Source organism: Dermacentor andersoni, chromosome 9 (genome assembly GCF_023375885.2).
Source record: "Dermacentor andersoni chromosome 9, qqDerAnde1_hic_scaffold, whole genome shotgun sequence".
NCBI classification, from domain to species: Eukaryota; Metazoa; Arthropoda; class Arachnida; order Ixodida; family Ixodidae; genus Dermacentor; species Dermacentor andersoni.
Genome location: NC_092822.1, coordinates 87,498,985 through 87,514,793, shown reverse-complemented (window position 1 = coordinate 87,514,793; position 15,809 = coordinate 87,498,985). Strand labels below are relative to the sequence as shown.

At 46.7% G+C, this 15,809-nt stretch overlaps 2 protein-coding genes across 2 annotated transcripts in view; one reads left to right on the top strand and one right to left on the bottom strand.

Annotated features, from left to right (window-relative positions):
• LOC126528372 (uncharacterized) overlaps positions 1 to 15,809 on the top strand; it is a 336,775-nt gene that overhangs the window by 190,715 nt on the left and 130,251 nt on the right. The gene's annotated exons all lie outside the window — the stretch shown is intronic.
• Positions 11,479 to 15,809, bottom strand: part of LOC129384132 (aminopeptidase Q-like) — a 36,448-nt gene continuing 32,117 nt past the window's right edge. Inside the window, exons 11-12 of the mRNA XM_055069289.1 lie at positions 13,737 to 14,006; positions 11,479 to 11,933 (exon numbers count right to left, since the gene is read on the bottom strand). Of these exons, the coding sequence (XP_054925264.1) occupies positions 11,702 to 11,933; positions 13,737 to 14,006 (502 nt within the window). The 3' untranslated portion in view covers positions 11,479 to 11,701. The remainder of the gene's footprint in view (positions 11,934 to 13,736; positions 14,007 to 15,809) is intronic.

Genomic DNA, 15,809 nt, shown 5'->3' with positions numbered 1-15,809 from the left:
GACAAGTACGACAAGTTATCATTGCGTGCACTTTCATTTCGCTTCTCTTCGTTATTTTCTACATTTCAATTTCGACCATAACTAATTAGCCCTATGATTTCCATGGCTTCATTCCCCATTGAGTATATATGGTCGTGCTTAACAAGAAGTTGACCCTCCGTGTTTCCCTTCTGCCCGTTAATCATTACGGAGTAACTGCGACAATAAAGTAACGGAATATGTCAAAACTTAATGTATATATATATATATATATATATATATATATATATATATATATATATATATATATATATATATATATATATATATATATATATATATATATATATAATTGCAAGTGTTTCCGAACCTGGCACCTCTTTAAATATACATATTCAAGAACGTAGATGCCTTTTGGAAGGAGTAGATGCTCTTCGTAGGACTGCAAGCAAGACAGGCTCTTAGAGGTTCGGAGACCCTACATGTTCTTTCTTGTCCCTTTTCAAAGAAAATGACCTTCACCTTCTTCTATAGCGCTTTCCGGTCGCGTTCGCAACTAGAAAGCGCGTCAAGCTTTACAAAGAACTTTCTCACGATGACGGACCGACGCGATAAAGGACGAGCCAGTAGTAGATCGGTGTGAAATAAGCGAAGCCAGCAATACAACACAGGTGTCTCGCTTTGCCCTTTCCTTCTATGTAACCCCTCCCCCCTGCTTCTTCCGGAAAACTATAGAAGCAGTGCAAGTGAAAGACGCAAACAATTACCACAAATAAGACAAGCATAAAATATAGAGAGAGACATAGACAACGACACGGAAGGCACTCCCCACTGATTTATTTAGGCTGCAGGACCCACAATAAACAGGCAAATACACGCATGCGCAGTCTAATCCGCCACACATGAGACAACCAGAGGTCCCCTATGTGTCTCCCTTTTTTGTTCTTATCTTATCTGCGGTAATTATGCCTTTCAGGAAACATCAACTAGGCCAAGAAGCAGTTCTCTTGAAGTGAAAGACTAGCATTAGCGGCGATAATTTGGAGTGGCGAGCCCTCGCGAGTGACGTCACGGCCAGGACGCCGCTCGCTCCGGTTCGCTGAGCTGCCGTGCGCGCTCGTTCCCTTCGTGTATTTTTTGAATATGATTGATTCAAGCCGTACTTGTCGATGGATATGTCGGCTTCTTTCTGCTGCCATGCCTGAATCCCAGTTCCTTCGTCTAAAGTGCGCGAGTCGAGAATGCTTGCGGCTTGGATATCGCAAGCTATGTAGCGTTGAAGGGGTCGACTAGTTTTACAATGCATATATGCGCCGTGTGCCTAAATTTTGAGTAAGAAGAATGTCTGCAAATTCAACTCGCGAGTTGAGTATGATGCTTGGCTAAACGCTTAATTTCATCTTAGTATTTAGCTATGTGAGAGACGTTGCATTTTACATGGAAGAAAAATATTGCTATTTGATGTCAACATGTGATTCGTGTAAGAAAGACACTGTCCAGCAAAGCTGTCCTCCTGATTCGTCTTAATTTGGTGAGTTGTTCTAGTCAAATATGGCCACTTTACTAATGCGTAAAAGTAGGAGATAGGCACGCATTTCGTAAGAAACATTTGCTGCTACTTTCACCGCTATCTGAAACAGGCCATCATAAAACGACTTGCTTATAGCTGTTCACACGACGGCGCGTCATGTAGAGTATTTACTCAGTTAATTCACGATTACCATAGTAGCAATCACCCGAAAGAAAAGTTTCGTGTATAAGATCGAGAGCCGATCAAATGAAAGCGATGAAATGTGTTACGGTCGCCCTCAATAGCCTTTATCGATAATATGGCCCACTCCTCACGCAACGGAAGCCAACGACTGTGGTTAGGGCGAGGCACGCATTGTTCGCGAAATCCATCAGTTCATTACAACTTCGAATTGACACCATGAAGCAGTTTTTTACAGCGCGAAATGCAATGCCGAAAGTATACTCGAGGTACTACAGCGCAGCTTAGGCTGCCTATAAAAGCAAGATTAAAGCACCTCCTGCCTTCACCATGTCTAAATTCAGCGTTGTTTGATTATACAAACGTAAAACTATTCGCTTCGTCAGTACATAAAAGAGGACTTCGAAAACCTTCATAAGGAAGACACCACAAGCCTCATTATTTTTGACTCTCCACCGGGGGGCATTGTGATATCTTTAATATGTCCCATACTACTAATGAATGACGCTTCGGCTTCCTTCTAGCTGCAGCCGCACGGTCGAAAAGGCATATTTCACTAAAAAAATGTGGGCTGAGCAGCCTCTGTCAGTTCGCCAAACAGATTCGTCATGTATGTTCCTCAAGCAACAAACACCAGTAAATTCCTCAAGTGAGTTGAACGTGTACCACAGAAAAGGTAATATACCTGTGTATTGGTACATTCTTTTTCGTACCCTGCAAACAGCTGTAAGCCTCAAATAATTTTGCTTAAAATTACCGCCACTTAATATAAACACGTAAAGAACAGCTTAATTTCACCCGCCGTGGTTGCTTGGGTTACTACGGTGTTGTTGGGCTACCAAGCACGAGCTCGCGGGATCGAATCCCGACCGCGGCGGCCCTACTTTGATGGGGGCGAAATGCGAAAACACCCGTGTACTTAAGATTTATGTGCACGTTAAAGAACTCAAAGTGGTCCAAATTTCCGGAGTGCCCCACTACGCCGTGCTTCATAATCAGAAAGTGGTTTTGGCACGTAAAACTCCATAATTTTTTTAACCGCCTAATTTTGAAAAGCATTTAAAGAAGCAAATGGTGCTGGTAGAACATAAGCTGCAGTCTTAAGTCCTCGTGTTACCGCCGAGCGTTTCTGTGAAGAATTGCGAAAATACGATATTATACGATGAACTACTCGTCGTGAGAAAAGCTGTTTTAGCCGATTAAAATAAAGGTAACTTTTGTAGAAGTCATACTTAGCCAGCGTTTGTGACACACATGTTGCACCGCGGCAGGTATAGTATCATAACTGGATTCTTATATGCTATATTTTTGCGGTTGTCTATCCGCGCATGCAAAATGCGCAATGGCCTAGCCTGCGCTCCTTCGGCTAGCACCGTAGCGTTGCATGTCTTTGAGAAATGTATTGCCGTCTAAGAGATAAGCACTTTGAACAAATTTTCGCGAACGAAGACGCCGTAAAACTAAATTTGAGCCGACCACCACCAGTATATAAGCAGAGGTAACGAGGGCGAACAAACGAAAACACTGCAGAAGGCGCCTGGACATCGCCTGAACTGAAGCCTGAACAGCAGCAGACGACAGGCGCGAGTCCCTGCCCTGACGTCACGCGATTGGCGCTCGCAGCGCCCCTTTTGTTGGTTATCGGGGCTAATAGAATGCGAAAAGGGATAAGGTGAAAGGCATTCTTGGCAGATACCGAGAGAGCTCAATTCTGTAGGATCAGCGAAGGGAATAATGTTTATTTGCCATTTGGATGTCTTTCGCAGCTGAGGTTGCCGTTAGAAGAGCTTTAATTTGAACTGGTTGGTAATGATTTATTCTCGATAACAGTGCTGACGCAATGAGCACACAGATAATTAAGGCACAAGCAAAATGGTGGCACGAGCGTTGACGAGTAAGCAAACGTTGCCTTGTCCGTATGAGTTATTTGCGTTTCGATATTGAATGATATCGAAAGACACACACACACACACACACACACACACACACGCGCACGCGCACGCGCACGCACGCACGCACGCACGCACGCACACGCACACGCACACGCACACGCACACGCACACACACACACACACACACACACACACACACACACACACACACACACGTGTACACGTACAATAGTCGTAGCACGTGAGCAAGACAATGGTATTCACACTTGTACAACAACAACAACCGGCGTCCCGCAATCAGAGACCTTTATTTTTTGCTTTCTTGGCTAAACTGTCTCCTCCAAATAGGGTTATATCGTGGTGTTCTCAAATACAGTTGATTGGAGCTCTTCGCATCTTGAAACTAAAGAATAAAGGAGACTGCTTGCAGGGAAGAGTTCGTTAGGCAGGGCAGCGTAGCTCGTTGCTGAACGTTGCAGGCTCATGTACCGAACGCAAATCCAGTGTGTGTGTGTGTGTGTGTGTGTGTGTGTGTGTGTGTGTGTGTGTGTGTGTGTGTGTGTGTGTGTGTGTGTGTGTGTGTGTGTGTGTGTGTGTGTGTGTGTGTGTGTGTGTGTGTGTGTGTGTGTGTGTGTGTGTGTGTGTGTGTGTGTGTGTGTGTGTGTGTGTGTGTGTGTGTGTGTGTGTGTGTGTGTGTGTGTGTGTGTGTGTGTGTGTGTGTGTGTGTGTGTGTGTGTGTGTGTGTGTGTGTGTGTGCACGCGTTTGTGTGTGTGTCCGTGTGTGCGTAGCTTCGTGCGCGTTCCTTGCTTTATTCCTTTGTATTTCGTTTTGTTTCGCTCGTAGCAAGCTTCGAAACGCGAATTTCCAGCGAGAGGTTGTCGAGCAAGCCTGCTTGCCTAGAACGAAGTAGCGCCACGCGACAAGGCCTGGAAGCTGATTGGGGCGTGTTCCTCGATGTTTGGCAAGACTTAATTAGTTATCCAGTTATTAGCGTAGTGAAATTGCGTGGCAGTACTGTGTGCCCTGCTCGGCTGCACGCGTGCACCAACGCAAGTGTTCTGCCCGCCATCTTTTTCGGGTGCGTAACGGCACCGCCATAGACAATTCCGCGAACATAAAATATTCGTGTTTCTCTGGCGCCGCCACTTAGCGAAGAAGCCATCGCCGGTTCTAGCACGGAGAGCATTTTGTAAACATTGCTCGGGGGGGGGGGGGGGGGGTCTGCATTGCGCGAGATGCGTAAACAAGTCCGAACGTGCGTGGCGCTGTGCGCGCGGAGAGTTCTTTAGGATCAACAGGACCGAAATTTCCCTATATCTTCCGTTCTCTTTCTTGTTTTATGTTTTAACTTGTCGCGTGACGGCTTTTCTACACTCAGCGACACTTAGCGTCTGTTGGCGGGAGCCGGTCGTCAATTTTGGACAGCCCGACACTTTTTCTTTTTTTTTTTTACTCTCTCTCTCTTTCGTTTTCTCGCGGGGGTCACGTAGACACTGCGTCAAGACAAGCATTAACGCACGCGCCAGAAAACTAGGGATATCCTTACGCAAATTAAATCTTTTTTTTTTCTTCCTTAAGAGAACTGAAAGCGTAGCCAATCTGCAAGGAGGGAACAGCTGGGGCTCAAGAAAAAAAAAAAAAGAAAAGGAAAGGGTGCCCACATTCACAAAACTTATTTCGGCAGATTTGTTCGTAAGAGCAAATGCGAGCCAATCCTGACGTTCGACATATCAGCGAAGGCAGCCCACCATTGGCAAAGAGAGCTTACGCACGAAAAGCTTTGGGGAATGAGGCCTTGAATATGCAACTTTTTTTTTTTTTGCAGAAAAATGTAATGTGTAGAACAGAGTTTGCTCATCACCGAAGGCGTAAACAAATCAGTTTTATGGGTTATGTGCTTGAACCTACACGTTCGCAAAAAAGAAAAAAAACGAAAGCGCAATTCCTGTACGTTCTTTCGCTGTCAAGAGCAGGCAGATACAGATACAGGTCAGTAGCCAGAATGCAACCAGCCGCATTAGCTTAGCGCTTGTAGCGTTCTGCTGCTGATCACTAGATTGCAGGTTAGATTCTTCACCGCAATAGGACGTTTTCAAAACGCGGTGGTACGAACGTAAACACCTGTGGTCGTCACAAAATGTGACCTCGTCAGGATCGGCACCACAACCTCCGTTACGTTTTATCGCGTGGCGTCCCTATAGCTTTGGGAAGACTCGCGCTGTAGTTTAGTTAGCATTTACGGACCCCATTCATGTTCCGCACGAAGAAAATCGCACGGTTACTGGCCAACATGGAGAAATGGCTGGAAGAAAGCATTGATGCAAAAGAACGTCAGACGAAACGTATATATACCCATATATACCCAACCAAGAGGGTCAGCTCAATATATATATATATACATATATACTCTAAGCCTGTGTCTGTTGTCTGCGGAGTACCTGATCAGCTTCGTGCACTCGTATCGCCTTCAGTAGGAAGTTGTTACTTAGCTTTTGCAGTTCCCGCATGTATGAAACTTTTGCTTGCTTTTCGACAACTAAAGTTCGCGAAATTACTGCGAGAGTTCTGTGCGAAATTACTTAAAGGTGTCTTTTTTTTTCTAAATTGCATCACATTAACCTTAGGCTATACAGAAAGCATTTTGTTGAGTACTCTGCCTTTGCTTCAATACTGTACGACTAGCTGTAACCCACCGATATTTCCTCAGCTGGTCGGATAGATCGACTGAGGGCCGCTTCGGTGCGGCCAACACTTGGCGGTTACAAATCTTCAACTCGGCCGTTGGCAGACTCTTCGACCGCATTGCTTCTCGGTTGTTCAGGTGTCAACAGAGAGGATTCCTTTCGGCGCTACGACATTAACCCTCGGCCTCATACCTCTGTCAACGACAGAAATAACAGAGAGACTGGCTACTCTGTCGCCACGGGACCGAGGTCTTACGAAACCGAGAGAAAGCCGCACCGAAAGCTCTCAGGGCGGCACTCGGCCGTCACTCTTCCGGAGACGTCGCCGCACCGTCCGGCACGAAGGCCGCGAGTGACCCGCTTTTTATTTTGCGCTGCCCGCGTGGCGCGGTTCCCATCGACCGCTGCCTGTCGTTTCTGCGGAGTCGCCGCGTGCCCTAGGATGGAGAGCTGCGGCAGCTCCTCCCGGACAAAAATAATTAATCGCGCCGCATCGACAGCGACAATGTGGTGCGCCTCGGGATACGAGTGTCACAGAGGCTGCCGACACGCGAGGGCTACGCTGTCGTACACTTGTCGCGCGAGGCTTATCCCCCCCCCCCCCCCCCCCCGCTTCGTTCCCGCACGCAGTATTGGATTTTATCAGGAAGGCTCAGGCTGACGCCCACCTGTTTGCAGAGCTCTGAAGCGTCGGCGTCCTGTCGAGTTGCGACCGCGGTAGCCGCAATACCAACTGCGAGGTGCATTTATTTAGTGGCTGACTTGGTTACTTGTTCATTTACTTAAGGTACGCTGCTTGTGTGACGAGCAAACAGGCGGGCGTACAACAAAACTTGTAGAACGTTTAGCGAGAGCAGTCTGTGGAAGCATTCGTAAGAAAAGAAGAAAAGAAAAAGAAAAGCAACGTCAGTGGCGTGCCAAGACAACAAGAGCAATCGTGGCAGTGCATTTGAAACAACATGAGTATGTTAAAAAAGAATTCAGTAAAATAGTATTTTTTTTAAGTGATACAGATCCAACACACATCTGGGAATCTATGCAAAACGAAGTTACCGTAAAACGGTTGATCAAAGTGCTATCAGTTCGCCCGTGCTTGTTTCCGGCGGTTTTGGCGTAAAGAAAGCTGGCGAGCCCGCATGCATTTTCACGCGCGCATGCTGGGCAGTGTGACCTGCTCGGCGATCACGTCAACGAGCTATTTCGCGTGTGCAGGACAAGAGTACGATACACGTGCCATTAGAGAAAGAAAAAACAGCGATTATGGCCTAACATTCCAAGCATTGCGCTGCTGTGCTGGTGAACCGAAGTTCAATCCCACCACCGGAGACGTAATAAATTTCCTTTTGTTTTGTTTAACTATGAGCTTTGAGGCAACAAAGTAGCAGCACGAAACAGCGTTCCCAGAAGGGTCCCGACAGGTTGTCAAAAAAAAAAAAAAAGCCTTCGGTTTAATATTTTAACATTTTCAATCGCACCACTTTCTGAAGAGGTGATACTGCGAAAGTTCAGTAAAAGAAGCAGAAAAAAATACATGAACAAAACAGAAATGACGCCGACCGAAGTGAAGAAATTAATAAACACCCGCCATGGTTTCTCAGTGACTATGGCATTGGGCTGTGGAGCGCGTGGTAGCGCAGGATCAAATCGCAGCTACGGCGACCGCATTTCCATGGAGCGCGAAATGCGAAACACACTTGTGTACTTCGCTTTAGGTGCTCGCTACAGAACTCCAAGTGGTCCAAATTATTCCGGAGTGCCCCACTACGGCGTGCCTCGCAATCGGATCGTATTTTCGGCACGTAAGACTCCGTTATGTAACTGCTTACACATTTATGTTTATTAAATTGCTACCAACTACTGCCGTGGTGATACGGGTTTCCCCATTGGAGATGGAAAGTAACGTATTCAGGCTAGGACGCCGGCGCACTCCAGACGAAGCAAAGTTTTGCAACTAAAGCATCACAGTCTCAGAACCCGGCAGCACTTCTGCCGCACGCCTGTTATCGTCAACTATGAGGATAATAATGATGATGCTCGGGCGACAGTGCATCATGTAAAAAAAGAAAGACAGAAAATATTTATTCATTGTTCATTCCGCAACAGAAGTGTCGCTTTTCCTAGCTCGAAACGCACACGGAAACTTTGTTGCTGGGTGTCGCGTATAGCTTAGAGAGGCTCGCGTTCGACAAGTGTTAGTTTAGCTCACGGAGAGTTGCTGTTTCTCGCTTATTTAGTAGTAGTTTTTCTGAACATCAGTCTAAGGTCGGGAAAGGCAGGTGCATCTTCACAGCTCTCTGTTTGTTTCCTCTGTGACAGCTTTCACTCCACTAGTCGGGTGCATGCACTTGCGGCGTCAAGAAGAAACCGCCCACAGTAACTCGCCCGATTACAGCATAGCCGTAGACATAGGCTATGACTGCGGCTATAGGTATACGGATCCAGTTCAGCTTACGAAATGATTTTGCAGCTAGCAGGGCCACCAATAATAGAAGATAGTAGTAGTTTATTCAAACATTTACAAAAATATTCAAAGGCACAGGGACTGAAGCGCGTACAGCTTTGCTTGGCTAGTGATAAGCACTCGTACAGTGATGCTGTACAATAAACAGAACACAAAACTTGCAAGGCAGTCGCCTTGGAGTTACAAGGATGGCAGCGAAAAATGAAAGCACAAGCTGTCAAAACAGTTTCGTAAGGTCTGCGTATGCTAATATTGCATGCAGGGTAGAAAGCATAAATTTATCAGATGGTTAAATACCATAAGGAACTTCATCTCACTACACATGACACTAGCATTCAGTGCCACCATTTCCTTTTCAAATAATCTGGTGGTTTCGACCCGGTATGCGGTAGAGTTCCTCCACTCGAAAAATCATCTCAGCTATTCAGGCAGCGATTGATTGGTTAGTTTGACTGATTTGTCACTGCGCTTCAGTATCACTTGGAAGTTATTTCTAAGCGCAAATTTTGTTACCAAGTGCTTTGAATGCCTGAAGGAAGGCACTCGAGTGACTGCGTTTTTAAGGAACTTCTCTCTGTACGATTCACCTTTAGTTGAAGACAAGCGGCTTCTTCTTTGCATGGAGGGCCGGGGTGTGCATACTTCGGTTAAGTCGAGGTCCTTTTATGAATGGAGGTTTGGGCCCAAACAATGAAACGTTCCTTTCCTTCGAGTGCTTCCTAACCTTACGTGAGGCCTCCTTACAGCGAAGGACCGATGGAGGAAGCAAGCGTACTCTGAAAGCTCCTTTCACTCGACCTCACGTAAGGAGCTGTTGCCGCATGCCTGGGTTCGAGATTATCTCTTAAAAGCTTTAAGCAAACACCATTATTCAATAAAGAAATTTGTATCGTCGCACAATCTTTAAATTGAAGAGCTAATATAGAGAAGCGTGGACGCTTTCTTCTAGTTTTGTTTACTAAACTTTAAAAAAGTAGCGAATTACAGTGCAAAACTTGATGTGCTCCATCAACGCTGGCACGCCGGCGTCGTACAACGCCTAGCAACGCCTAGCAACGCTTTCATGCCGCACGCGGGACTGAAACGAACATGCCTGGCAACACGTACCATGCTCGCGCTTCTCCGCAGGTGGGCGACAGCGCGCATGCGTAAGCAAAGGTCACGTGTTTTAGCAGTGAGGTGAAGCGCTCGTTCAGGGCCAGGAGCGGCGTATGGACGCATGAAGGTAGTTTTGGAGCTACCTTATGCTGCGGAACACTCTTAGGCAAAGTTACACCCTTTGGCTTGCCCCTTCTGCCACACAACAATAATCGTTATCTGCCTTGATGCGTTTCCTTTCTTTAACGCTGCGAGCCAGGGACTTTCCAGTAGCGAACGGCACGCGCGTTATCAGAAGCGGCACTCCAAAGGGTGTAAACTGTTCTATGCTGATAACGCGCGTGCCATTCGTTACTGGAAAGTACAGGGCTCGCAGCGTTAAAGAAAGGAAACGCATGAAGGCAGATAACGATTATTGTTGTGTGGCAGAAGGGGCAAGCCAAAGGGTGTAACTTTGCCTAAGAGTGAAGCACTAAGGAAGCCTTCACCGAGGTCCCCTCAGTAAGGAAGCTTTCAGAGTGACATAAGGTAGCCTCACCGCAATGAAGGCTTCCTTACTGCGGTAAGGAAGATTTCATTGTTTGGCCCTAGGTTAGGCTAGGCGAAAGTATTTGCAACGCTCAGCATCAGGCAGCCATTTACGGTATATACTAGCTGACGTCAACCAATCTGTTCAACGAAAAAGGAAATATATAGAAAGGTTTAAAAACATGGTGCGAGATACGATGATAAGAAATGCGGTGTTCGGTCATCATACTTCTGAGGACAAAATACCGGAATTAAGTCATAAGTTCGCAGGTTCCGCCACGTTTTGTAATTTTTTTTTTTGCCGCTGAATAGCTTGCCTTACTTTAACTGCGACACTATAGAACCTGAATAGTACGCACTGGCTTTTTTTGTATTTAGTTCGAGTTGACTCGGCAACGGGAAGTCAAGACATCGATTTCCTAGCCGCTTCTTCTGGCAACTGAAAACGCTCAGCGGCCGCAAAACATCGCGAAAACCGTCTTGGTCTGCCTTCAAGGAGTGGACTATCCTGACAATATATTTGCAACCATTTGCGATGCATTTATTTATTTATATTGCTTCTCGCCTATGCATAAAACAAGGTTCGCTAAAGGAAAATATAAAACCGAGTAAGTGCAAGAAAGTTATCGCCTATGAATATATAATGCGTTTCTTCGCGCCAATGCATTTGTTGCGTAAAATAATGCCATTGAACATGCTGCTGTTCCTCCTAAAACTAAATCGCCCGCGCCAAGACGCACAAGCTTACGTAATTCACCACGTGACTTAATTCCTCTGGGTCGCTTTCTCTGTCGGGCAGTGCCGACTTCGCATGACAGGCTTCGCAGCCCGAAATAGCCGGCGCAGCTCTATTTTATTTTCGTAATTTATCTCGCATGAGCTCTGTTCTCGCTTCGAACGAGGATGATATGTTATTACAGAAGCCGTATATTTCAATCTCTAGCACTGACCAATATTTTCTTTTGGTGTGTCCGTAAAACGGAATGGCTATTCCGAACGTCGGGGTTCGGTCCTGTGTGAGCGCTTGTTAATGCACGTAAACAACTGCTTCATTTCGCGCTGAGCAGCTACTGTACCATAAATCACGAACTCACAAAATTACTAATTCGTTGCCTTCGACATTAGGAATGTATTTGAAATGATAAATGCGCAAAGAAAACGACCAGCCTCCGAACGCGTAACATCTTTAGTGAGAAACACCAATAAATATACTATACAGGGCATTAAGTTGCCGCTATAGTCCAGCTTTTTCAATGTTTCGGAAGAATAATGATTCTTTTTTGGGCAAGCGCGAGGGGGCCGTCGCCGAGCCTTCCCATGCGCTCCTAACACTTGAAAGGACGACGCTCATATGTCGAAGCTCCACTCGTCCAAATCAGTGTCGTGCTGTTCGCAGACCTGCGCCCCCGACACCAGGCACATCACCTCTTCGACGAAGGGCCGAGTGTCCAGGTCAAAATCGGTTATGTTACCCGCAGTCGTGTCCACCGGTTGGTGCCAGGAAGTGATGTTGTGGACCAGTTCGTCCAGCTGCGCCAGCGGCACTTTGGCGGCCATCTTCCTGATCTCCCGGTATTCCCTGCGTAACGGCGCGTATGCAGCGCATTGCAAGAAATCAACGAGGGTTGTCTTTGAGGCTCCTCACCCTTTCACCGTACTCTCTTCCTCAGCTTTCCTCATCACGCTTCCGCTAAACTCTCCTTCTCCGCTTTTCTCCTCGCGCTCTCTTCGCTCTCGCCGTCTTCCATCCCCCGCTGTTCTCCGCGCTCTCTCCTTCATCATTCGCTGTGCTCGTTCGCTGGGTTACGCCGACGCCCACGCTTAATGCACACTCTTAAAAAAAGTTGACACCCTTTGGGCTTGTCTTGTCCCGCAACAGTAATCGCCATGTGCCTTGCTTGCGTTTCATTTATTTTTTTTTCTTTGAAAACTGAGCGCTAGCTACTTTCCTATCGAGAAGGCTGCAGATAACGCGCAAGCTGCTTGTTACTTGGAAGTACCGAGCTCGCAGCCTTAAAGAAAGGAAACACGGGCAATCAGATGACGATAATCATTGTCGGACAAGACACAACCAAAAGGGTGTAAACTTTTTTGGGAGTGCAGGAACGGGCGCCTAACAGCTGCGATCTAAAAGAAAAATAGGCTAGGTTTGGTGCGGGTAAAAGTGTACAAAGCGTAAAATGACACTGCGGGTCGATGCAGCAAACATACTGCTCAGCTAAGCCTAATGTAGGATGAGTAAATACAAGGACTGCGGATATGCACCGCACGCACAACACGCGCACAAGGTACATACAGGCAACACGCACAATACTCGGTCGCACTACAAAAGAAGAATGTACAGTTGCATTCACTGAACGTAATTAAATTGATGATATTTATATAGGCGTACTTCAGACTTACACATACCTTAGATTAAGACTTATGTATATAGACTCGCTATATCGTCGGTTCTACTATAAGCATTGTTAATTTAGGCTTATGTCAAATATCCTTCCGCAGAGTCAAATAATCAGGTTTCATTAGTTCGGCGGCACTGTAGCACCGCTGAATGGGACGATCACGGCCTTAAAGTCATGTGCAGCCCTGCCTACGTTCCGCTACCTCTTATTCCGGGCAGCACTAATTGTTAACCCCGTATTGACGAGTGTTTCCTGCAGGTAACAAATCAGAAGAAAATTTTCTGGCTAGTTAGTAGATGATTCTGGCTAATTGTCTTCGGCCCACACTGAATGACAGTCAGCAAACGTCATTCGTTGTTTTTGATAAGGAACGGAGGACGAGGTTTGACACGCGCCTCGCTTTCTTTCTAAAACCCCTCGGAAGAGAGGGCCGATTCAAGATCTCCGGCTGCAGGGGTGAACGAACGAGTTCGGGGGTTTTACACCCCAGAACAATGACTCGATAGTGAGGCACGTCGTAGCAGTGGACTGCGGATTAATTTTGACCTCCAGGGCATGTTTAACGTCCCCCTAATACACGGGACAGGGGCGTTTTTTTTTTTTTTGCATTTCGCCCCCGTCGATATGCCGCCTCCGCAGCCAGGACTTGATCCCGCGACCTCGTGCTTAGCATCGCAGCAACACAGCCGCTAAGCCACCGCGGCGTGTGGCTGCAGTGGTGTGGCACGCATGATTTAAAGCAAATGCAATGTACACGTATCATTCACTTATAATCAGAGCCGCCTCTACAAATTCAAAACGAAGCCATGGGTTGCTTTGGCTGAATCTCGCCTTCAGTTTCAACCTGGTATGGTCCCCTGATACTGGAAATGTTTCTGCGAAAATATTTCATCTTTTTTGCTTATTATTCTGACGCTCGATGTATTCCGCACATCTTGGTGGAAAATAACGTGAGGGCGCTGAGCGTTCACACTTCTCACTTTGCGAAGGCCCTCCACACGGCGCGGCTGGTCTCGCGCCAAATGTACCGGATGCCGGCGATGTAGAGCGTGACCCCAACGTCACCGTTGCGGAGGAAGGCGCCCAAGTCCTGCTGCAGCGAGGCGCGGTTCACCGTGGGCACAGCCGCGAACTCGGGGCTGTCGAGCACCGCGAACAGCAGGCCCCACAGTTGCGAGTCGTAGAGGGTGCGAGACAGCGACGCCACGTCGTGGAAGAGCAGCAGCGCGCCCTGCTGCAAAGACCCAAGGCTGGAAAGAGCAGGCGAGGGCGAGAGGCTCAAGAGGGCGCTGACGAGAGACAGTGGTGGTGATTGACAAGCACGAAAAAAAAAAAAAAGCGAGAAATCCGGAGAGAAACGATTTTCGATAACGTGAACGGTAGTACCTTCCTTCTCAGTCTAAGCTGAGCACAAGGACACGTGGAACCAGATATTCGCAACCTGTCAGCGCTACTTCAGAAACATGTAGACGGCTCATCACATTGCAAGAAAATGCAAACCATTCCATCCAGCGAGAGCCGTAGGGCGCGTCCAGCTACTAGAAGCCCTCGGTTTCAGAGCTAGTGGGAACATTAGCTAATCAAGCGATGGAGATGTTATCGGAGTAATGGTGAAAAAAAAAAAGCCACGGGAGAGACGGTCGTAAGATTGTCGCGGGCATAGGCAGCTTAACGAGACAATGCACGGGCCGGCAGGATGCCAGATTACAAAATGGTAACACGTAAGCAGACCGCATAAGCAAACGCAGAATAGCTCTGTGCTGGTAGGTTGCCGTTCCGGTAGCATTTATTAGCTTGAGTGATTACTTGCGCTTAACGTCCTAACTTTGTATCGGACTGGTTGTTATTCCTTTGATGAACGTCCCGCGCCAAGAAAAAAAAAGTACAGAGAAGGCGCTAGTCAAACGCAAGCGCTGCCTCCCGACTTAACTTTTGTTGGGGAGTGGGTACTACGTTATACAGGCTACATAGGTACGATATCAAAGATTTATACGACAAACAAAACAATGAGAAGTTCAAAACCGCGTGAAAGCTTGGTGCGGAAATGGTGCAATTGATGTGTCGCAGTTAAGCTTTTTGATATGATGCATGATTGAAGTATGATTCTTCATATAGAAAAAATAATAGGTTGAACTGCATTGAAACAACAGGCTTCTCTAGTAACAAATTCGTCATTCATAGCGAGGACAGCGCGTTAGCAATCAAGGAAATGGCGAAAATAGAAAATGGGAGCGGTGCCACCTATTATCCGAGAAGTATTGTATACAAAAAAAATTTCCATTCTTAAAGTTTATTGGAAGGCTTTTCGCCACTCATGTTCAACTATAGAAAGAAAGTCGCAACTTCGCCCAAAAGGCGAAGCATCAATTGCGATAGCAAATTAGTGGAGAGCTATACGAAGTAAGGTTAGTAGATTTATCGTCCGCATAAACTTGTAAACATACGAATACTATACTCGCGGACAACTATAGGTACGGTGATGGAATCGGGAAATTCGCAGCCGCAAGTTGGAATAGGTTGCCGCAGGACAAGGGTACTTGCAGACCGCAGGAAGAAGCCTTCGTCCTGAATTGGACATAAGGTAGGCTGTTGCTGACGGTGATACGAAGTAGTGATAGTAGATTTATCAGCCGCATAAACTTGTAAACCTAGGCGCACTAACTAACTGAACAAGTATGGTGCCAAGTGCGCACAAGCATGTATGAACACATCGGACTCGATGACCGTGGAAACGCGCTGTCAAAACGCTGGCGTAAGGAAATGCGGCAGTAGCAGCGAGTGAAGTGACATTCGTGCTGTTTATCGCTTCAACGAAAGTGACCGCCGAGAACAGCCAGCACGCACAAAGCTGCGAGCCGCCGACGTACCTAGACTCTGCCATAAAAAAATTCATCAAGAGGTGCCACTCGGCGAAAACTGCAATATGAAATACGTCACGCTAGTAGTAATGTCGACCGTTTGCTGCCGAGAGCATCGGAAAAAAAAGGAAATGTGAAATGAAGTTAACAGACATTGCTTTATTTTTTTTTTATTATTTCCCGGCAAAACTAAAT